Source organism: Mytilus californianus, unplaced genomic scaffold (assembly GCF_021869535.1).
Source record: "Mytilus californianus isolate M0D057914Y unplaced genomic scaffold, xbMytCali1.0.p SCAF_2, whole genome shotgun sequence".
Lineage (NCBI taxonomy): Eukaryota > Metazoa > Mollusca > Bivalvia > Mytilida > Mytilidae > Mytilus > Mytilus californianus.
Genome location: NW_026262668.1, coordinates 26,964,688 through 26,990,517, shown reverse-complemented (window position 1 = coordinate 26,990,517; position 25,830 = coordinate 26,964,688). Strand labels below are relative to the sequence as shown.

Sequence of the window (25,830 nt, the reverse complement as noted above, 5' to 3'; positions counted from 1 at the left end):
TGACTAGGTGTAGCTCATGTACGTAGTTTTGTAAATCTACTCACTAGTATCATTGTAAAATATTGAATCCAGAATGAAAAGATGGTAGCTGCTGGTGTAAGTATGTTTATTGACATAAAGCGGTGTTTTACTATTCATGTACTTCTTCACATGGTAAGATGACAAAATAAATTGACCAAAAGCAGGCAATAATTCAATTGAAGTGGAAGCTTTACATTCTTGAAAACATTTTTTCAATTTCACCTAAAAACTAAAACTATAATAAATTTTACACATAGATAGTTTGCACTGGCGGATCCAAAAAGGGGGAGGGGAAGTTCAGGAGGGGGATGAAAAACGCCCTTTTTGTGATGATCAATGCTTTTGAATGAGGACATACAGTTGGACCCCCCCCCCCCCCCCCCTTTTATCTTGGGTTGGAACCCCTTTTAAAAATGACTGGATCTGCCCTGGTATGTACCCATAGGTAGTCTAGTGGATAGTTTACATGCATAAAATATTTGTCACTGGACATTAAGCAACCAATAATCAATCAATTCATGACGAAATATATCAAATTGCTGTTATTTTCCTTCACAAGGTTTCATGGTTCCCTCATTTTTGTGTACAAAGTAATTGCATGGAAGATAAATGATTACAATTTTCAGATGGCGTTGTACTCTAATCAAGGTATAAAAAAAAACATATGTGTTACTCTTTATTTAAATGAAAGAAACTTTTAATCGTCAAAAACATTTTTAGATCCAAAGATTAAATAGTAGGATGCTTAAAAATTTGAAAACTAATGACAAACTATTTTAAATTAGTTTAATTTGGAACACAGCATTTATTTCAAAATAGCCAGTAGCAATTTTTGTTTTAATATCTTGATTACGATACAATGAAATCTTACCCTTGTGGTCATTCATGCGTAGTTACTTAGTACATGGAAAAAGTATGTACTATGAAAATTAGAAGGCAAATATAAGCAATTTGATTGGACGAGAAGTTGTAAGTATGTGCTAAAATGATGTAATTCATGTAGTATCTACCATGCAGCTACGCATCATCCCACGTAATATTGGACATCGCAAAAACCTAGTCTTTTTTTATGTGCATTGTAAGATATTTAAAATTATATAACACACATCAAATGAGAAAAGAAATGTTGAAGATGGACATAATTTTCTGATTTACTGGTGAATTAAAAATTCTATAGAATATCTGAAATGATTTTAAGGAGCATGCATCTCGTTTATCTGGGTTTTTTATGCTAAGTTAGTATAATAAGTCAAAGTGTTGATCGAATTATAATTGTGTTTTGTCTTTTAAAATGTGTAGCCGTGTTATTTTGTTCACAGAACGAGGACAAATTGAAATTGACACAAAAGAAAAATAAAAAAAAACAAAAATAAAAGTTATTACCGTACCATAAGTTGATTAATAATCATAAAAACTGTAAAATACTGTAAAATGAAATATATTTATTATATCTATTCCAACATGCACACATGAGGCCACACTAAACAAATATTTTAGTTTGCCCAAACCCTACCCAAAGGTAGAGACAGTGGGTAGGTAGGTAGGTAGGCAGGCATTTTCTTTCTTTTTTCGGCAAAGAGAAGTTGAAGTATCAGATATGTTTTAGTATACAGGACTATCTGATTTGAAAAAAACTTTTCAAATCAGGGCAATAAAAGATTTTGAGTAGCAGCTATTTTCTGGATAGGTAGAGTTAGGGCAAACAAACATATTCTTTTTTATAGCCTGAGTTCAATTTATTAATCCCTCAAGGGATACCAGCTACCAAGGAGACATTTAATTTATCGGTACTCAAATCACTTCAATATTTTATTTCTCCGCGTGAGTACCTGATGAAGCTTAGATTATTTCACATAGACGGACCAAGGATTAAAAAAAATAAAAGTAGTAAAAAATATATCATTTATTAGCTAGCACACCAGTGGCGGATCCAGAAATTTTCATATGCATTGGCTGCCTAAAAGGGGGCTCGCTCTAGTCATGCTTCAGTGATTCCCTACATAATCAACCAAATTTTTTTTTCCAGAAAAGGGGGGACCTGCCCCTTCTAAATCCGCTTCTGCCACACTATATTTAAAACTATATTGTATTTATACATTCGGTCTTCTTGCATGGTGAACTACTATTAAAATTAATTCGTACCCCAGTCTTCGAGCTTAACCACGAGTCCTACAGCCATGGCGTACAGAATTGTTTTGGGGCTTGTAAAATTCTTCTCTACATGCCAACAGATTCCAACTTAAATGTTCGTAAAATTGAGCTTCCGGCTTGTGGATTCAAAAGTTTATCGTGAAGACTGGTACCCAGCCACTTATTTTTCAAGCGCATCTTTTCCGTTTGACAGAAGGGCCTAACATGCCTTTAATTTTATGTTTTATTACTTATGAATTAAAGAACACTTTCATTAAGAGTTAAAACTTTGTCCGTCACTCCCTATATCTGAAAAGAGGGTGGTAAAGGGTTATTTTCGTGCAACTTGTTTTGCCATTTTTATTTCACGTGCAGCTGTGAAAACAGGTTCGTTATTCACCGTGTTTCGTGAAATCGGTAAAAAGATCAACGTGCAAGACATTTTTAATTGTTCGTTCATCGTGAAATGGCAATGTTATTTCGCGTTCTTACGTGCAGGAACGCCCTCTTTTACGTCCCTCTGAAAAAGCTTTCATTATTTAATAATAATAAAAAAGTTCAATCACCATCTTATGATTAATTTAAAATGGCCATTAATTCTCGCTCATTGATAATCCAAGTTTAATTAACCACTTGACCATGCACCAATACCCTGAAATTTCATATTACTATACAAATCCTATGGTACAGCGTTGACACGTTTATTAGTTGGCACATCCAAGATATTACCTTCACAGCATTTTTCTAGATATGTTTATATCTATGACCCACTCTTTGAGACCTAGCCTAAGTATGACGAAAGTGCTATATATAACGAAAACAGCGGAGAAATGGATTAAATAGTATTGCTATATTGTACAAACTAAAGAAGGTCGGAGTTGAACTAAACCCGAAAAATTCAAGTCTCTCCCCGTAATCGATTTCTCCTATATACTTGTTAATGAAGTAATCGTAGATCAGCGGAATATAACGACTGAATTATTAGGGTAGGTGCAAATAAAAGTCTGAATTAACCAAATATGTAGTTTCATAAGGAGGGACCTGGACAGCCTGCCCCCATCCCACCCCCCTAAATCAGCCCCCGAGTTGTCATACGTATTGACCGTTCTTGGCGCACACACGGTTTTCATTGCCTTTGTGTATTTTTGTACAAATAAAAAAAATGATTATAGTACTTAATTCAATCCATTTTCTTGAGACATATTACACGTACACGAAGCATAAATTTTCTACGTTTTTATAATTTTGAACACAGCGTATGTCCTGGGACCTGACCTGAAATATACATGAAACATAGAAATTCATGATAGTAACGCGTATAGGAGCAACATTTAAATTCAAGGGGTTAGGGGGTTTGGTCTGAGTCAGAAATCATTTGGAACACAACGTTATTCCCCACTGTTACCAAGCAATTTTTTTCTCAAAATAAACGGTATGGGGAAATCTGGAATTCAGAATATTTTTTTTGTCATCTGCCTGACCACAATATTTTTTTCTCTCATCAAATTGGGGAGCAGAATATGATTTTATGGGGGGAAAAAAGCAGTCACCCACCCCTTTGAAGTTAAATGGTTGTCTTAAGAATTAATTAAATTGATATAGGTATGGTGTTTCAGGGGGGCTATCAGGGATTTGGAGTACTTGTATTCGGGATTATTTTTATAATCTGAATATAAAATAAGTGGTACAAATATATAATTACATTAGATGTATGTTTCATTATAATACGTTATTCTGAGTGGCTAACTGAAATCTCGCGTTATTCCTTAATCAACTTCATTACACAATGAAATTTATCATTCATGATGACACGAGATCCAACAGTAAAGTGCACAGGCAAATTAAATAAAAAAATGATAAAAATCGTGTTTTCATGATCCTAGCTAATTAACAATGTAATTATAAGTATTGGATGCTTCTTTTTGTAACTTCATAGGGGTGTAAAAGCATTGACCGTGCGCACATTTTTAGAATGAAGCGCTTTCGCGCTTCATACAAAAGGTACTTCGGCCAACGCTTTTACACCCAAATGAAGTTACAAAAAGAAGCATTCAATTCTTAAATAAAAAAAAAACATTTGGAAATCAACTTGACAAGATATCAGAAAACGGGAGCGATGAGAGATCGATTTTTAATTACATTGAAGTTATCCTCGACATACAAAAAATAACTAAATAAGTTGTCTAATTTGTTGACAAATATAAATATTCGTGGTAAAAAAAAGACAAAACATTGCGTGTGAGAGTCTACATGGAGTTAACAGAATAGACAATTCGGGCAAATCTGATGAAAAAAAAACGAAAATTCGTAGTTATAGGAAATTAACCCAACGAACAGCAATTGAAATCTCCTCCCCAACAAATTGTACCTCACGACCTGTATAATGCTGGAAGTGGTTTAATGTGCTTTTGGAACACCCTTTAAAAATATGAGTAGGGTTCTGCAGGCCACGGCTTAGGTAGCACTTCACAGAAAATAAAATTAAAATTGAGCCACAGAATGTTTAATCATAATCTTCCAATCCTGGCCTTCTAATACATTAGGCCAACTGCAGCGCTTGTGTCATACATGCGAAACTACACACCTATCTATGGAGTGCTACCTTACTCGAATGCTCCCGATACAGTTATGCTGATGAAGATATAATGAAACTAATAGAACCGGGAGTTTTTAACGACCTTGACTGGCTATACATATATATGGAAGTTTTTAACGACCTTGACTGGCTATACATTGCTCGGTCGGCTATATAGGGGGAATGGCACGGTGCCAACCCCCTTTTTGTGGGAAAATAAATGTTGATTATATAGGGAATCACTTAAGAATGATATTAGCAGTTAGTGCCCCCTCCCCTTATATAAAAAAATCTGGATCCACCACCGAGAACAAGTTAAACTAAAACAAATAATGCCGAAAATGGAACATCTCAAGTATATAAGGTAATCACACTCCCACTCCCGAAACAAAAAAAAACCGTCATGTTATTGCAATCTAATAACAGTTATTTAATTCGCTATATTATTGTTTTCATTAGTTTACAAGTTGTGACCTTCGAAATTGTTTTATTTAATTTTCCTATAGACTTTTATCGTAACCCCCTTTGCCCCTAAAAAACAAACAAAATAAAGTTTCCCTCCCACAAGATTCAAAACTTAAACGTTGATTTGAAAAAAAAACTTGATTTTAGATTTTCGGTTATAAATTGAAATGAACCTTCTAGAGCCTCAACTTTAACGCGCACAATAATGTCAATCATTACACATCAAATTTAACCCTAAATTGACATTCCACAATCGGTCAGTAACATCACCTGTGTTTATAGTTACATGATATTTCCCGCCGTTGGAAAATCTCGTGCAGTCGACACAATTGATCTGAGCTATTTTTAACATTCTCTTTTGTGAGTGAAGTCAAGTTTAAGATCAAGTTGATTACAGATATTTTTGGCGTGCATTATTTCATTATTTAAAATGTTCGGTCTACATTCGTTACAGTCTAATTTTTAATTAAAAGAAACGTAGCATCATTTCTTTTTTTTTTGTTGGCAATTATAGTAAATTAATCTCATCCCGGAATGTATATAATATACACTTTAACATTACACCTGAAAGTGCTTTATAATAAACGGAGAAACTGTAACAATTAAAATTTAAAAGAATATTATCTCTCAGGCATATTTTAAGATGAGTGATTGTTGGTTGCTTAACTTCCAGTGGCAAATATTCCATGCATGTCAGGACGAACTTAGTTTTAAGATCGCACTCTCAAAAATAATTGAAAAACAATAATGATCAGAAAAACTTTTATTCATGTAAAATAACCCTCCAATCTTTTAATTAGAACTTATTTATTTTTCACAATGTAACAGATTAGTTTACAAGACGTGCATTGAGGTATACATGTACGCAACTTTCATATCTTTTAAATGGAACTTTTTTGTCTAAAAGACAACCTACGAGTTGGCGAAATCGAGTTTGAAAGGACTGCATTGTGCGTAAATACATATACATATTATGAAACGACGGTCGGTGTATTACCAACATACTGCTATACCAGTTGACCCCTGATATCAACTAAGGTTAAAACTTTCCCCTGTCCGTCAGAAATGTAAAGCTTCAATTCAATGTTGACACCTGTATCAAATAAACAGATGGTTTATTGTATTTTAGTTCCAATAAACGGTTCTTTTTGTATAACCACAGTTGAATAGTAATTCAATAAAACAAATGACGGATGAACTAATTAATTATGAATATGAAATAATGTCCAAATGTTCCTATATACTAGAATACACATTCGGACTACAATTCGCAACTTGTTATTATCTCATCGAACAAATGGAAGCCCAAACAAAAAAAATTGAGGAACAAATCATGGTAACAAATGATAACCAAATCGTATGATTTCTTTATGATTTGAAAGTGATAAAATTTCACATGCAAATGAGCTAACAAATCACAACAACAAATCACAAACAAATTGCTTCCAATTCATAAGCAAATCACAAACAAATTGTCAAGAAATTGTTTTGAAATCATTAACAAATCAGAGATCATTGCTTTCCTACTTCAAGCAAATCACAAACAAATTGTTTTCAAACTGTAAAGAAATTTTTATCAAATCTTTAACAAATCAGAAGTAAATCATAATCCTACCTCAAGCAAATCACAAACAAATTGTTTTCAAATTATGAAGAAATTATAAACAAATTGTTACCAGATCTTTAACAAATCACAAGTAAATCATATATTTCTACTTCAAGCAAGCACAAGCAAATCGTCAATAAATTTGCATCAACCATCAATTCACAGATTAAATCATTTACATCCAGATCAAAAATATTTTCTGCCCCTGACTACCCCCAAACTTTGAAGTGCATTTGTCTTCATTTTACCTTAGCTACTCCTCTAATTGTAAAAAGGAATACTATCTTTGGTTGCGATGAGGGACGAATCGTTAACTCTGTTTAGGTTTCTCTTACTTCTCATCCGAATTTGTCTCTAACGAGATTTGACAAAACTTGGGCAACCACGTGTACTAAAAGGATGCATGTCGAATATATATAGGTGATCAGTCTTAGTCTTGGTCTAAATTTGCTAATGTAGCTTTGCCCCTACTGCCCGGGATCTGGCCAGTAAACATGAAAAATTAAAACATGAAACTTGGCAGTGAATTTTGTCTGCTGGCTCGGGAAGCTAGTCTTTAATTGCATGTCTCGATCTGTTTACACATCTTTTACACATTTTTATTTTGAAAATTAATGCAGACAGTACAAAATTAAATCGAGATACTTAAATGCACAGTTTCTGAATTTAAAAATTTCACACCTTTACATGTTAAATAGTATTAATTGAATGTGTGAAATTATAAATAAATAACTGAGATTCCTTACCACTCTCATCATTGATAGAACAACTCCTCATCTTGCAACCTTCTTTGTGCAGTTAATATAGAACAGTATTTGAAATTTGAATTTGATCTCAACCGGAAGTCAGAGAGATAGATAAACAAAGAAAATTCAAATGCATTAACATTTTATTCATTATAGCAAATCATCAATGAATCACATCATGATTATTTACAAAGTAAACAAATCATTTTCAAATCATTTAATATGATATTCTAAGTAAACAAATCATAACGAAATCACATCATTTTAGCTAACAAAGTTAACAAATCTCTTTCAAATCACTTCATACAATATTCTAAGTAAACAAATCATAAAGAAATCACGCAAAAACAGAAACAAATTGCTTACAAATCATACAATTGAAAGAAATCACAAAGAAATCAGTTTTAGGGAATTTGGCAAATTCTGATTTGTTTATAATTTGTTTAATGAATCACAAGCAAATGGTACTAACAAATCGCAGAATCATGATTTGAAAGAGATTTGAATACGATTTGAAAGCAATTTGTTCATTTATTTTTCTGTTTGGGAGTGTTTAACGACCTTGAATGGCTGTTCAGCCCTCGCACGGTCGGTAATTCAATTATCTCATCGAATCATGTTGTTTTGTTTATATATGCCTTCAACCCCTAGGAGTATAAATGTGCATTTCATTAATAAAGATTAAAGGATCACACAGGTAAATCAGATCGTAGTAAAAATTCATATTTGCCAATGAAATTTAAATGATCTCTGGCCTCGGACATATACATATATTTTTCTATTAAACAAGTGTCAAATCAGTATGTGACATCTTGCCGAATTACGGCATCTACAGTTATAAGACTATTAGAACAGGAACTGATTTCTTTTCTAAACATGACAATAAAGAAGAATTTTATAAGGTGAGAATATTTGTAGTTGTGTATTTCAAAGTTACCGCGTGTATTCATCCTGTTCATCGGTCACATTAAAATAGAGTTTTCTTTATTGAACAATAACCAAATTCGATATTTAAATATTAAGTAACTTTATTATCTCGACTGAAAAGGGTAATAAGACAGTTTTTTTTATCTGACTGTAAACATTGTATATATCACAACGAGCTATTAATAACCGTCGCTCACGCACCAATAGTTCTATTGACGACTCAATACACACCAGTTTTATCGGACCAACGGCTAATTCCCGTCGACACTGTATAATGGATTATGTAAACATCTATATACAACGATCTATTAATAACCGTCGCTCACGCATCACTGGTTCTATCAATGACTCAATACACACCAGTTTTATCGGACAAACGGCAAATTCCCGCCGACACGGTAAATCTCCGGATGACATGCATAATTTTCTGTGACACAGCAAATTTACGATGAACCTCTAATTATTTTCCGTTCCGTGCAGATTATCCAAAAATCGCGGTCATTTGCCAAATAGGTCTACCAGTGTTATTTCCCAATAAAGAGATTGATATATTGTACAATATCAATTTCAAGTCAATCTGTTTCCTTCACAATCAGGGGCTCTTTTAAGGGCTTGATTATAAGTTTAATCTTTTTGTTGAGATTTGAATGGCTATTATTTAAGCAATTTTTTGCTGGAGTATAAAAACAATATTAGATAAATGTCAGAAAAATAAAACCTTTTTCATATATTCAGCACAAAACTATTGAAAGGCTCAGTAAACATCACCATTCCCCAGTTTCTAAGCCTAAAAAAAAAGTTAATATCTTCTGATGTTGACCTAATATTGTATATTTATATATAGAATAACCATACATTGCCTGGACATATAAAATTTATTTGTACCTGGCTTAAAAACAGGTTGAATGTGAGGATTTGCCCAGCATTTCTATCCTGTTTTGAGTACAAATAAGATTTAAAGATTACAAGACAATGTATGGTTGTTCTCTTTATACTGCAAATATTAAAACTGTACCAAATGCAATATTTTAAGAAAAACTATCGATTTTGAATTTGAAGCAGACAGCGCAAAATTGTATTTTTTTATTGATGTCATAAATAAAACTCTACTGAAAAATGTTCTCAATGTCACAAACAAGGCAATTTACAGTTAGTGACTGTATAAAATGAATGAATATATGGTCAATACAATTTGACTGTTCAAATAGTACAGTTGCAGAATAAGTAGATGTAACAAACTTTTTAAATTTGAACTATAGACAAGTGAAGAAACCAGCGAAGAAGGAACCAGTTGCACCATTTGCTCCTCTGTGTTTTACTTTGAATGCTAGAGCACCTACAGGATATTTATATTACTTTGCTTATGGACCTGACATGAACCCATCTAGGTAAGTTTCACTTTAGATCCTTGGCTGTGCCAACTCCAAAAGATATGCTGTGTTTTTGGTACTGTGAATTCAGAAATTATTGCATGCATCTATTATTGAGATTTTTGAAGACTGAACAAAAATATGTGATTAATAATTTGCGATTTAGGGAAAAGCTTCATACATATGTATATGTATCAAATATCAGAATACAAGTTCTTATTATTGCTATACTTACCCAGTCACATTATTTTCATTAATAAAAACCTCATAATAATTTCTGAATTTACAGTATGTAGGGGTAAGAATAAGGAATGGCTGGCTTAAGAGTATGAATATGTCTGGATAAACTGACCTATTTTCTTGTATACTTTTATTTTTTGAACCAATGTGTTGGTCCAGTACAAAGTAGCTTTCACATTCTCTTTAAATAATGTCCACATCTTAACATACTGAATAGGCATCCAAGATTAATCTTTTTGCTTTAAATATCCATTCACAGAATAGTTGTCATTATCGACAGACTGAACAGCAACACATTTCACTTTGTGTATTAGAAGTCTGCATGGTGTTCCTTAAAATTAACATTTTAAAATCGTCTATGCATATATTATGGTATGTTCCATTGTCATTTGGTAATTCTAATGGTGTTAACAAGAACCTTTAATTGTATTCCAAGATGCATCACTTTTAAATGTATAAAAAGTCTTTTAGCCAGTCAGTGCCTTTATACTGATAAATAAAAAGATATGTTTGGTATCATCAAACAAACAGCAACTGAAAGACAAAAAACCTAAAAAACTTAATGTGTTTATTTTTTTTATTTCAGGGTATCTGCTTACTTAAAAAGAGAAGTGAACTGCAGATATTGGGGACTTTTGTATGGTTTCCAGCTTGTGTTCAACAAAAAAGGTTTGTCATCAGATAGATTATAGAATGCTCTATTTATATATATATGTTAGTTAGCATAAGGATCAGATGTACTGCGTTGATTCACTGGAATTTACAATTTTAATTCTGATAGTCTGTCAATCAATGGTTTTGTTGTAATTAAAATAAGTTGGGGCATGGAGACAGACAACAGATATTACTGTATGATTTGGAATTGAGAGAAATAAATAGAACAAAAAGGTTTGAATAACCAAAATTAGTGAAAAATGCTCAACAACAGAGATGTTCAGAATTTTACTGCTAATCAGGAAATTTGAAAATTAAATTGTACTGTTTTATTGTACATGTAGTATAATATCTATATGATACATATGAAGACAGTAACAATGTTAAATCCAAAAGTTTGCATAAGTTAAAACAAATTTGCATCAAATAAATACAAAGATGACATTGAAAAAATTGTCTCCCAATCAGAACCATTGATACACAATAATATCATTAGAATTGTAATTTACCAGGTTATAAAAAAACATGAGAAGAAACCAAACGGGTAAATGAAAAACCATAATTTTCAGATAAACAGTCAATAACATGACCAAAAAGAAAAATAATTTTAAGATTAACAGACAATAACAATGACAAAAAAAGAAAAATAAGTTTATGGTTAACAGATAATACCATGACCAAAAAGAAAAATATGTTTATGATTAACAGACAATAACATGACCAAAAAGAACAATAGGTTTGTGATTAACAGACAATAACATGACCAAAAAGAAAAATAAGTTTATGATTAACAGACAATAACATGACCAAAAAGAAAAATACCAACAAGAGTTGAGGGACTGTGTAGAAGGACAAATTTGTGTCGAAATGATGTCCCCAGGAAGGGTCCAAAATAGGATTTCACAAGATTTAAATTTGTAATTAATATGTAAGCTGGAGGATTTTGCCCATATTGATGTTATATTCTAGGTTTATGTGTTCTAGCCAGTAGGTTTTATATAATTAGATTAATGAATTATATTTCAGGTTTAGATGTTGAAGCAGGAGGTTTTGCCAATATTGAGTTGAACCCATTTTGTTCAGTTGAAGGTGTAATTTACCAGATAACGGCAGAAGAATTACAGTTATTAGATAATCACACTGGATATCCAGAGGTTAGAAACTTAGTAAATATATGTAAAGACAGAATATATGATGGATGATATACACATATACAAAAGTCTCATTAAATAATATCAATCATTCAATATATCGAATGTTACTTTCTGTATAATTTTCTTTCATTTTTACATTGAATTCTCTCATAAATAACCTACAAATATATTTTCCACCAACATTTTTAGATTTTTTTAAAAGCATATATCTCACACATTTATCTATCTTAACCTCTCCAGGCAAAGTTGACCTTATTGGTAGATAGTTTTGGGTCTTCTATTTTACCTTTTTGTTCTAATGCTAATAAATTTTTATGTATTTTATATGCTGAACTTTTTAACCTCAGCATTTCTAAATGAAAGTTATTGCAGAAATGGATCATGTGTATTGAAATAACAGTAATTTCAAAAGTATTCTGTATTTCATTTAATGCATTAATCTAGTAAACATACAATCCTGTTAGAACAAACTAAATGTTACATGACATTCACACTTTGGGTTCCAAAGATATTTTGGTTTTTGCTTGTCTTTGGTCAAGGAAATAACTCTTTACTGTATTAGACCATTTACTCAAAATTAGATATTCATTAGTTTTGATAGATTGTCAAGATCAGATTGAATATTCTTGTTTTAATTTTTATAATACTGCATTGATGGTCAAAATTGATGATCTCTATTGTATTTATTTACAATTTTTATAGTCTTAGGTATATGTAAAGCTTGACATAGTGTGTAGACATTTGTCTATTGTTGAAGGATTCATGTTGACCTCTAGATATTTTTATTTTTCTCTGTTGCTAGGTCACTGTCTCATTGAAGTGTATAAAGACTTCTTTTAAGCTGAGTTTTACTGTGCATATTGCTTTGTGTTTGTTTAATCCACATTGGCTAGAGGTATAGGGGGGAGTTGAGATCTCACAAAACATGTTTAATCCTGTTGTATTTCTGCATCTGTCCCAACTCAGCTGTTTTAAAAATTTTGGTTCATTTATAAGTTTTGGAGTTTAGTGGGGTGTCCATTTAGCTGAACTAGTATACATTATTGTTGAGGGGCCAATTGAAGCCCTTCTCTGGGTGCGGGATTTTCTCGCTGCACACAAGACCCTTTGGTGGCCTTGGACTGTTTTCTGCTCTTTAGTCGGGTTGTTGTCTCTTTGACATATTTCCCATTTCCATTCTCTATTCTATCTTAATTCATTAAGTTAAGTTATTTATGACCATTTTTTTTACAGCATTATACACATTTGATGTTACCAGTGTGGATGTCAAACTCCATGAATCCTGACCAGTATGGAGTAGCCCAATATTGTGTACCTGCTGTTATGTATTTAGCTCAAGATAAATGGATAAACAAAGGTAATGTATAAATAAGATCTTATTTGTTGAAGTCTGTACACAAACATTAATTGAAATGCACACAGCACTTATTATTCATTCTAATAAAAGTAAACCTATTTAATTTGAAACCCTTCTAGAAATGAATTTTTTTTTTGCCTTAGACAGGTATCCAGTTCACATAATTATAAGGTTAAATAACTAATTAGTTTTAATGTATTTCCGGGTCCAGTTTACATAGGTTTACATTTTATGTTGAGTTCAGGTAAGAGAGATATTTTATTGTTGATGAAATATTATTAATTTTTTATGTGAGATTTAGAGTTGATGGTTTTGGACTATCCAATATCTATAGGTTAAAAGATCAACTTAGTCATAATACTTAAGAGTCAAGTATGTTGGTTTTCATATACAAATGGTCTTATGTTAGAGAGTTAGATATAATTGATACACTAATTTGGAATTTGTCTGTCATTGAAGGAAGTAAAAAATCTTCATGTTATAAATTAGTATAATTTTTGATGTAACAGACCTAAAGTGATTGTTTTGCAAATTGTCATTAAGCACAAAATTAAAGTCATCAATAATTATGTCTCTGAATTTTAAATTGGTTTATTAAATGAGCTTTAAAAAGTAAATAGATTTTAGATGAACATAGCCATTTTGATTTTAGCAGTTATTAAGCTCTGAAATGTCTGTCAACATCAAAATCTTCATAATCGGTTATAAATTTAAATCAATGAATACTTTCATTGCAGAATATTCAATTTTTTTTAGACTCTTTGCTTCCATGAAGTGCTCTCAGTTTTTAGAATGACACACACGAACCCAAAACATTCATGTTTTTTTCTCTTTTCAGATGAAACAATCAATTGTGACTATGCATTACAGCAGTGCATCAAAAGTTCTGACTTAGTTACTCCTGACTACAGGGATCACATGGTCAATTACTGTCAGCCAATGAAAGAACAAGTTATGTGTGTATAGAAGTGACAGTGGTCAGAAAGAACATTTCTTTTAATTGGTTGCAGAGTTCATATAATCATATTCTGCTGGCAGATGTGTAAGAGAGTTTGATTCTATTGGACAATTTCTTTATAAAATGTCAAGCAAATAGTTAACAAATTGATTTCTGTACTTAAGAAATGTAAATCATCTAGTTTACAAGGAGTCCCTATCTCCTAACTTTGGATGGGAACAGTGATCTTAGGGATAACAACCCATTGGAAACAGGTCTACTTACACTAAGTTACATAAAATTAAATGTAAACACCTGTTGTTATTTGGGCTAAAAGAAGTAATTTTTATCCCAATAAATGTGATTTTATAAAAATAAGGAGATGTTGTATGATTGCTTATTTAGAATAAATAATTAAATGCTTATGACTAATCAGTATTAAACTAATAAAATATTGAAAGTTAGTTGCTTTTCAAATTCTATACATGAAATTGTTATTTTAATTGTAGAATAAATAATAATACAGTTTTTTAAGCAATAATAGATTGCAGCAGACACTGTTTTTGATTTATTTAATTTAAGTCTAATTCAGAATTTATTAATAGTCCATCTCTTTAAACAGTTAAAGTAAATATAACATTGACCTTTTGATGTTTAAACTTGGTTTGGTTTCAGGTATAAATATGTATGGGGTAATTTTATAAATTCAGATTTGGAGGCAGATGGTTCATTTCTTGACATGTCGTTATAAATTATTGAAATCCTTGATTTAAAACTTGAAGTCCTATCCAGTTGTCAAGTATGGAAAAAAAACCCAACTGATTGGTCCTTCATCAATAGGTCCATATATTTATATATGCATATATTTGATTATGCTTTCAAAAAGTTACTGCCAAAAAGTGTTGACAATTATTATTTAATATTTAGCTGCAATTAATATTGTCATATATTATCTGTGATATACTGTAAATTTCAGAAATTATTGCATGCATTTATTATTGCACTTTTTTTAGAATGGAGGAAAATGCAAGATTAATCATTGCGATTTCGGGAAGAGCTGCCTACAGACATATGTATCAGATAGCATAATGCAACTTCTTATTATTGCGATATGCATTCAGTCGCATTATTCACATTGATAAAAACCTCGTAATAATTTCTGAATTTACAGTACTGTTTAATAGTGCCTTGATGAAAATCTTTTAGAAAGATTATTTTATTTTATAGGATGTTGAAATGTGTTACATATAATCCTATTTTCAGCCGTCTGCTGAGGGTATCAGTCTAGATATATTTTTTGTGGGGGGGGGGGGGGGGGGGGGGGTTGTCTTTTTACAGCATTTATCAATAGAGACATGAAAATAATCATAAACATGTTTTATTTAGTTTTAGTATCCTAATAATGTTTTAATTTTGTCTTTGATCCATTTCTTTATTTTCTTGATATATTTATTTGTACAGATTCATTAAACAGGTGAAACATTTTTGTGTCCTCACTGTTTTGAATGAATTAAATACTTAATCTGTGATTATATTATATTTTATATTATATTTTTATGCATCTAAATTTTTTTTTTTAACAATTTTATTTTTATTTAAAAAACGTTATGTTTATATGAAGTTATATATATTTATGATATGTTTCTAAGAACAAAGGATGGATGTTTTGATTACTGTTGTTCATTCTTGTTCTTACCAAGTACTTGTTTATTGAATTGTTAACTTTTTAAATTTGTTTGCTTGATTGTAGGTACATTAGTATTTTTTTTATAGATCTGATAAGATTTCTAAGATTTTTAAATTAACAAACCATTATCCTTATATTTTTTAACACATTTTCATGATAATTAAAAATATTTTTATAAATAGAAGAATTGCCGCTCCAAGGGCATATCTCTGTACTTTAAATAATTTTTTATTGTTATTTAAAATTTATTTGTTCAGTTTTACAGAGTTCTCTATCATGGGAATCAGTACTTTCTAAAAAAAGATTGATTTATATCAGTAACCCTCTTAGTGGTAGAGTCTTAATATTTATATGTCTGATCCATCACTGGAGGGGGCATTAAGTGTTACCCATGTCGGTCTGTATGTCGCTTAGAATTGGTTTCTGTCCTCTAGTTTAGTTTGCCTCAACCAAATGTTATGAAACTTATTCACAATGCCTATTACCACAAAACAAAGATATTTTAAATTCTGTATTAAATCATTTGAGTTTTCAGCAAGAATATGCATCTGTTTAAACAGTCCAAAGGAATTTTATATGTAATTGAGGTGGTACCAAACACCTTGACTAAAATTAATTTGGCTCGTTTAATTTTCATAAAATTTTGACAAAATATTTACTTTGACCCTTTGACAAATATATAAAAATTTCAAAAAACTTGAACCACACACTTTATCAGAAAAATTTCATTGGATATACAGCAGTTTGACAAACACTAATTTTAATCATTGAGAAGCTTAATATTTCCTATAAAATAATTGAAGGTGATTAAAACGTTCAGCTGATTTTTACAAAGTTATCTCCCTGTAGTGTTATGTACCACCTTAATATAACCTTTCCGTGATAAAAATATCAAAAGATTTTTTATAGACTAGTGACCCCCTTGATCTTCACAAGGATTTCAAATTAACTGTTTTACCTACGTTTTGATAGATTATTGTTGTTTGTTTAATGTTTGATGTCCAGTGGCAAGAATTACATGCATGTTCTAAATTTAGAAACGAGCATGTGAAAAAAAATCATAATATCAGAGATACTTTTGGGATGAAAAGCTACAGGTTATTTCCTTTGTTTGTCTATGCATATATGTTGTCAGTATTAAAGATGGACTGTGCCTTGGAATAAATGTAGTAAAATATGAGTTTTAGTTTTAATCTGACATAAGTTGCACATCAATGAAAATAAAACATTAAATTTTTTTAATTTGTCAGAAGTGCTTTTCCTTATTTACTTTCATCAGGAATGCTCAATCCAAAATCAACAATTTAAAAAGAGGGTGGTAAAGGGTTATTTTCATGCAACGTGTTTTGCCGTTTTTATTTCATGTGCAGCTGTGAAAAAGGTTAGTTATTCACTGTGTTTCGTGAAATCGGTAAAAAGATCAACGTGCAAGAAATTTTCAATTATTTGTTCATCGTGAAATGGCAATTTTATTTCGCGTTCTTCCGTGCAGATACCCACCCTTTACGCCCCTCTAAAAATCTTATCCTTGTTTATCTATATGAGTACTGGTTGAACGAACCAAGGGCGAACATATGTTTTTAGGGCAAACGGACCCGAAACCGGCCGAGGACCTATTAACATCACTTTTAGCCAGTATATTTCATTTATCTTCTTAATGTGCGAAAATTAAAAGTTATTTATTGATAAGGAAAATCGTTACTAAAAATACTGGGGTCGGATAATAATTTGACTCCTTTGTGTTGACAGTGTTCAAAAGTAAACATTAAATTATTATAATAACAAATTTATTATATTGCCGACGTCAGCAAAATAGCCATTAATACAGAAAGATATTTCAATCAGAGCCCGCAAATAGCATATTTTCTATTTCAGATCGATACACCAAGTCTTGTTGCTTAATTTGTCTTCTTGTCGCTTAATTTGTCTTCTTGTTGCTGTTTTTTTCTTCTTGTTGCTAATATTTTTCTTCTTGTTGCTAATGTTGTTCTTCTTGACACTTCTTGTCGCTAATCAATGAGACCCCACCAAGGGTGTCTGAGATACCCATATGTAACAAGAGAGCAACCAGCCTATGCTCAGTTTGAAAGCAACAGGAGTTTACCCGATGTTTTAATCTCGTAAATGGATTCTAAATAGACAGATCAATATAACAAACAAAAACTGAGTGAATCGCATGAACTTCAAAAGGAGCAAGACCAGGTGGGTCGACAGGGCAAGTGTCTCCTATTATCCATGCATCACCCTCCATGCGAATTAACACCAAGTCAAGTTGTCACAAGCAGGAATAAAACACAAAATTACAGATCATCAGACGACTATACTGGTCGTTGAGTATTTCTAATAAAGAATAACTTTTTTCCACATTTTGCATTCACAATTGATGAATGATATTTGGTTTCTGAGATATTGTATTCATTTGAAATCTCATACATTATCGATTATATATAGAAGAAAAAAGAAATTATAGTAGGCAATCATAATCTGTTATTCATTTTGATTTCAATTGGACAGTCAAATACCAAATGTTCACAAAAGTCTGAACAAATATCCGCTAAAAAACGATCAACAGAAACGAAGCACAAATTTTATCTGTTAGTCACGTAGTCACTATTCACTAATGTAACAAAATAATATTTTTCACCAATGGTTTTATTGTCGAGCCTGCAACTTCTGTTGCAGAAAGCTCGACATAGGGATAGTGATCCAGCGGCAGCGGTGGCGTTAACTAACTATTAAAAGCTTTATATTTTAGAAGGTGGAAGACCTGGATGCTTCATACTTTGTAGGTAGATGCCTTGTGTTATGAAGTTTCCGTCTGTCATATGTCCATTGTCCTTGACCTCATTTTCATGGTTCAGTGACTACTTGATTTTTTGTAATGTTGATTTCTTGCTTATTATGAGTAATAGGATAACTATATTTAGTATGTGCGTACCTTGCAAGGTACTTGTGTCTGACAATTTTTATATGACCTTGACCTCATTTCATGGATCAGTGAACAAGGTTAAGTTTTCGTGGTCAAGTCCATATCTTAGATATGATAAACAAAAGGTCTACTATATTTTTATACGACCGCAAAAATTAAAAAAATTTTGGTCGTATATTGGTATGACGTTGGCGTTGTCGTCGTCGTTGTCGTCAGGCGTCGTCGTCCGAAGACACATTGGTTTTCACACTCTAACTTTAGTTTAAGTGAATGGATCTCCATGAAATTTTACCATAAGGTTCAATCCCACAAAAGGAAGGTTGGGATTGATTTCGGGGGTTATGGTACCAACAGTTAAGGAATTAGGGGCCAAAAAAGGGCCAACAATAAGCATTTTTGTAACTTCCAGACATAACTTGTGTGTTAGTGTATGGATCTCTCTGAAATTGTACCACAAGGTTCCATATCACAAAGGGAATGCTGGGATTGATTTTGGGGGTAATTGCCACAAAATTTTAGGAATTAGGGGCCAAAAAAGGGGCAAAAAACAAGCATTTTTCTAGTTTCATGATAATAACTTGTGTGTAAGTATATGGATTTTTGCGTTTAGGACCAAAAATAGCATTTTTCTAGTTTCCAGGCAATAACTTCTGTTCAAGTGTATGGATCTCTCTGAAATTGTACTGCAAAGTACCATACCACAAAGGGAATGCTGGGATTGATTTTGGGGGTAATTGCCTCAAAATTTTAGGAATTAGGGGCCAAAAAGGGGCAAAAAACCAGCATTTTTCTAGTTTCATAGTTTCTGTGTAAATGTATGGATCTTTATGAAATTGTACTACAAGTTTCCATATCACTAAAGGAAAGCTGGGTTAGAGTTTGGGGGTAATTGCCCTAAACGTTTAGGAATTTGGGGCCAAAAAGGGGCCTAAAAACAAGCATTTTTTTAGTTTCCAGACAATAACTTGTGTTCAAGTGTATGGATCTCTCTGAAATTGTACTGCAAGGTACCATACCACAAAGGGAAGGCTGAGATTGAGTTTAAGGGGTAATTGCCTCAAAATTTTAGGAATTAGGGGCCCAAAAGGGAAAAAAAACAAGCATTTTTCTAGTTTCAGGACAATAACTTGTGTGTAAGTGTATGGATCTTTATGAAATTGTACTACAAGGTTCCATATCACAAAAGGAAAGCTGGGTTTGAGTTTGGGGGTAATTGCCCTAAACATTTAGGAATTTGGGGCCAAAAAGGGGCCTAAAAACAAGCATTTTTCTAGTTTCCAGACAATAACTTGTGTTCAAGTGTATGGATCTCTCTGAAATTGTACTGCAAGGTACCATACCACAAGGGGGAGGCTGGGATTGAGTTTGGGGGTGATGAATCATAAGGGGGCTCAAAAAATTTAGTGGAGGGATTTTTTTTTCTTTAAAATTTTCCATTTTAAATTGGTTATTTCTGATTTATATATAAAAGCAAATAATAATGATATGGTTTGAATAGGTAAATTAAAATTTTTTAAGTTCTTAGACCACATTCATTCTGTGTCAGAAACCTATGCTGTGTCAAATATTTAATCACAATCTAAATTCAGTGCTGTATCAAGCTTGAATGTTGTGTCCATACTTGCCCCAACTGTTCAGGGTTCGACCTCTGCGGTCGTATCAAGCTGCGCCCCAGCGGAGCATTTTATTGGTGTATGGAATGATTGTAAGGTGTACATGTCCAACTGGCAGGTGTCATCTGACCTTGACCTCATTTTAATGGTTCAGTGGTTAAAGTTAAGTTTTTGTTTTTGGTCTTTTTTCTAATACTATAAGCAATAGATCAACTATATTTTAGGATTTACAGGTTAGCACTTTGTAAATCACGTGTGATTTGCAAGTCACGACCCTTTTGGGAGAAATTTAAAATGCATATCAATGCTGCTACTGTTTACGTGGTTGTTGCTATGGATGCAAACTATTTTGTTTTTGATTAAGACTTGATTGGAGAACTAAATGGATAGAAATAAAAATGTCTATTTATTCAACTTATTTTTCAGGAGGACTGGAAGACATATGGGTGTTGAGTCAAATTTTATGGAAAAATTCAGTGCGATCCTACAATGTTTATAAATGGAGGCCATTAAAACTTGAAAATATGCCGCACAGCTATATGTTTTTATTGGTGCAAAAAAAAAGGAGTACATGTCTCCTTTCCAGGGAAATATAACATTATCTTCAAAACTTCCTGAATGAAGAGTGACTGCATATGCATTTTAGGCAGTTTCAATGGGAAATTGCATTGCTGATTTTACACAAGTGCAACCTATAAGGTAAATAATGGGAATTTATCACTCAGCCTTCTTCGGAATCAAATTTTGGACACCTTTTGGGTTTTCATTTTTGCAGAATCAACATGGAATCATTTTGGAATGCATTGGCGTTAGCTTTGTCTAAGAAAAGTGTAAAAAAATTATGGAAATTATGACTGTACAGTGTGGATAGGAGCTTTAGAGCATGGGGTCTATGTGAAAAAAAAGTTGTAATTTGGCCTGATGGCACTAGAACTCTTGAAAGAGCTCGCAGATTATCTTATATGCTGGATAAAAAAATATTAAAAGAAAATCTTCCCCGTTACTCTGCAAACGGTGACCATTTAGATATTTCACACCTTTGCGTTAACCTGCTAAATGTATAAATCTGGAGCACCTGATTTTAGAGCCGCAATTAGTATAAACATAGATAGAATTTTCTGTAGACGGATAAAACAGTGTACAAAAAGTCATTACCGTATTGTCTTATTTGATGCAGGTAGTTTATTTATTTTTAACATGTCTTGATCTCAGTTTTTTGGCAAACGAATACTCTTGAGGATTGTTTTGCGGCCAGCTGTTTTGTCTGTAAAAGTTTGTTTTTCTCATAGTACTTTTCCTCTTGATATTCATCATATATTTCATAGAGTGCATGCTTTTTAGATGATCTCTGGTCTGTGTACCGCTTTGTCTGTTTGTATAATTTATGTTTTTCATTGTGTCGTTGAATGATTTTCAGACCCTGTGCAGCTCGACTTCCTGGTTAAATGGGAATCCCAGCCGCTTTACAGAGTTTAACGATGGATTCTCTAGGGCCATTATTTACATTGTGTATAGCTGTATGTACCCTTCCTTTGTAGTTTCTGGTAAATGTTACATTGCTAGGTACAGTTGCATGTATTGCACGGTTAGTTGCTTCAGCTTTTTGTGTGTTAAGTGTTTTTGCATGTACGGTTTAGTATGGTAGGTCCAAATCGATATTTCATGCATTCACGTAACAATGATTTATCTAATTTGAAGTTATTTTTCAGATAAGGTGATTTTTCAGTCCATGTCTTCAAACTATTCCTATTTGAACAAACAAGGGAATATTTTGTTCACCCATTATGATCTCCCTGATAGCAAGAAACTATAGCCATCAACTTTATCCCCATCAGCCTCCTTATTTAAAGAACTTGGATGGACGACAGTAGAAAATAGAATCAAATACCACAAATAATTACTGCTATATAAATGTATGCGGAAAGAAGCACCACAGTACCTACTTCAAAAGTTTCAACTTGTATCTGTTAATAATCCTTATGCTTTAAGGGGTGTTACTCAAGGCAATTTGATAGTTCCTAAGCCAAAAATTGAACTATTTAAAAAATCTTTTGCTTATTCTGGATCACTTTTATGGAACGGACTACCATATAAAATGCGTAAAGTGCAAAACACTTTTTATTTTAAACAAATTATAAAACGATACTTGAGGCAGTCCCAATATTCAGTCTTGAAATGATCGTAACTATTACTTTTTTAGAATTTATGATTTTGATTTGTATATAATATCTATTTATATAAAATTACTACATGCACTCTGTAACTGTTTTATATGTTCTAATGGTACATGTACACTGAACTATCATGACTATACGATTGTGAACTGACCATGTGTGTTAATATGTTGTTTGTTTGCTTTTTTTCTCATATTATTATTTTTTTACTTGTATTGTATATGAGGGCCTCAGGGAAGATTAGTAATTGTAACTAACTGTGTTTACCCTCTTTAGATAAAGAATTTGTTATTATTATATTATTATTATTATTATTATTATCATAGCATGACATGCATATGATAAGTGAACCTTTATCCGTACAGAGTCCATATTGAATCTTTCAAAGGCAGCATTGTACTTTGCCTGACAACGCGCTGCCATATCTAATGCAAACCTTTTCAGCATTTTTTTTTCTCAGAAACTAATCATGCCGGTATTATTTCCGTCAGACCTGACGTTTTTTTGATACAATTTCTATGATTTGCGGACACATGTCTCGTATCTAGAAAATGAATTGGTTGAGTATTGGTAGTACCAGATTTAAAAAGAGACTCTCCAGCTTTAAATGCACTGCTGTCAGGGTCAGTAGTGATTTCTTGAACTTCAAGACCATCATTGTTCCGGTCTAACAAGCAGCCTTAGCCCATCGCTCCTCACTGCCTATGCTGTCATGCATTTCAATGTTTGCGGAACAGTGACCCATGAGAGATTTCACCTTTGTTTTTGTTTTATGTTCACTCTTATTTGAGCATAGCTTAGAAACTTGTCTTGTGCTTACAATAATGTGCTTATAAGAGTTATTTTCTAACATGTTGTATGTACATTGAGTAGCTGGTTGAAATGGTGTTTTACCCATCCCGGAATAAATAGGGTTATTATACATATCGTCGGCCTGAATGTTAATAATATTGGGATTATCACCTCTCAATATGTTTATTTCCTTTAGTAATTTTCTTTTCTGAGCCAAATCCTTTTTATTGTACTCTTCTATAATTTCAGAAACAACATTAGCACTGTGTTGCATACTTGAAGTGGAAGGAGCGTGTATATTAGAACCTAGAAATAATTTCTGTAGACCAGTTGTGCTGATAGCTATGTGATCGATTTAGATTTTTATAAGAAACTATAAGCAATAGGTCAACTATGTTTGGTGTATGGAATGATTATCAGCTTATTGGATATGTGACATCTAAAAGTAAAGCAGCGTTCAAAGTTATGTTTTATTCTAGATTCATCGACCCTATCCAATTTGCTTAAGAAACAATATCGGACCATCAATGTATTTTACGGGACGAGCAGTAGATTTTCGGGGTGACGGAGGGGGAGGGATGACAGGATTATTTTTCTCAGATGAAATTTTCTTTTTCTCTTTAATCTATTATTTACATTCACTGGGTCGATGCCACTGCTTGTGGAGGTTTCCTCCTCGAGGGTATCACTATCCCAATAGTATGCACTTCTGTGTTGACATGAATTATCATTGGTGTGGTCATAGATATAAATGAACTGTTTACAAAACCTTGAAATTTACGAAAAGGAATAGATGAATGGCCTTAGCTGTACTTGGCCCAACTTTTAGGAATTTTGGGTCCTCAACACTCTTCAACTTCTTACTTTATTTGTTCTTTTTTACTTTCTTATTCGAGCGTCACTGATGAGTCTTTTTGAAACGAAACGCGTTTGGCGAGGACCCTCAATAATAAAAAAATACAGTCCTAAATTATCAAATAATCAAATAATCATGAAATAGTTGGTCTGGTAATCAAATAAACACTTTAAAAACGGCCAAGTAATCACATAATCAAAAATCCCATGAGGAGTCTCTTTGGCGTACATAAATTCAATCCCAGTATCTTTAATGAGTTTATTTCCTTGAATGTGACCTACCAAATTAGACCTATCACCGCTTTTATATCAACATGAGCAACCCGACAGGATCGGTTCGGCTTAAATTCTCGGAGATCACCCTGGGTATTCGTGGGATTCGTGTTGCTCAGTTTAGTTTTCCATCTTTTGTTTTGTGTTATGTTTGTCTTTTAGTAACAACAAGGGACAATTTTTCTGGATTGTTGATAAACAATGCTTTAAATGTCATTTACATGTTTTGAATTGCAAACAATTTATAGCGATATTTAGAACACATTACTTCATAGTTTAGTAACAATATTTCTAATAACAAAACTAAGCTCATTGTCGGGAATTTAAGTTTCATAATATATCAAACATTCCTTTGCCACGAAAATAAACATTTGGTCATTACTCAAAGCAACCTTATGGTGTTTGATTGTTTGGACGTGTGGAGCAGATCTGCTTACCCTTCCAGAGCACCTGGGACCACCCTGGTTTTTGTTGGGGTTCATGTTGTTCTGTCTTAAGTTTTTCTTTATTGTGTTATGATATAATGATCAATTCAACTGAATGTTACCGCAGATATATGTGCATTTTGTCTGGCACGGCAATATATGGCGGGGTTGAACTATTTTTAAGGTCCAAACCTTTGCCTTCATTGCCAATCAGACAAATAACAATAATAGATAATAACACAAAGTCAAGCACAACAATAACAAACAATACCATATTGCTCTTAGTGATTTAAAGTGAGCTCAATGCACACATGCCATTTTTTAATATCTTAACATAATTTTTCTTGTGTTGTATTGAAAGTTTGTTAATACATCCTGGCAGCCAATCTCATAATAAATTCAATAAACATACTAGTATCAAAATAGTTTAACAAAAATATCAAAATTAAGCGCTATCAATCAACGGAACATGTGAAAAAACAACTGTCTTATTCCTAACTTGGCACAGGCATTTTCAGAAAAAAAACGATGGGTTATACCTGGTTTTATAGCTAGATTTCCTCCCACTTGTATTGTTTAAAGTTCCGTCATATTGACAAAATTGGATCAAATGATAATCTCAGTAGCTGTTATAGCAGAATTACATTTTTATAAAGATACCCTTCCTTGATTATAAAAAAACCTATACATGGAAACAATACTACTGAATTCAAAGTATACCTGATTCAATTAACATATCTTTTTAAGAGTACAATTTTAGTTGGCATGATTCATTAAAATGTTGTGGATTTTTTTTATTTTGGATTGCCAGTTTTATTCAATTCTTAATTCTTACTTTGACCGATTTCTTTAACCCAGTCTACTAAATCTAAGAATTAAAACTGATCACATTTTGAAAGA

General features: G+C 32.4%; 1 protein-coding gene across 5 annotated transcripts in view; it reads left to right on the top strand.

Annotated features, from left to right (window-relative positions):
- Positions 1-17,049, top strand: part of LOC127729595 (uncharacterized) — a 64,063-nt gene extending 47,014 nt beyond the window's left edge. For all 5 annotated transcript variants that reach the window (XM_052237416.1, XM_052237414.1, XM_052237419.1 and 2 more), the window contains 5 exons: positions 9,730-9,858; positions 10,667-10,749; positions 11,761-11,888; positions 13,122-13,245; positions 14,084-17,049. In XM_052237416.1, coding sequence (XP_052093376.1) covers positions 9,730-9,858; positions 10,667-10,749; positions 11,761-11,888; positions 13,122-13,245; positions 14,084-14,211 — 592 coding nt within the window. In that variant the 3' untranslated portion in view covers positions 14,212-17,049. The remainder of the gene's footprint in view (positions 1-9,729; positions 9,859-10,666; positions 10,750-11,760; positions 11,889-13,121; positions 13,246-14,083) is intronic.
- The last annotated feature ends 8,781 nt before the right edge of the window (positions 17,050-25,830 follow it).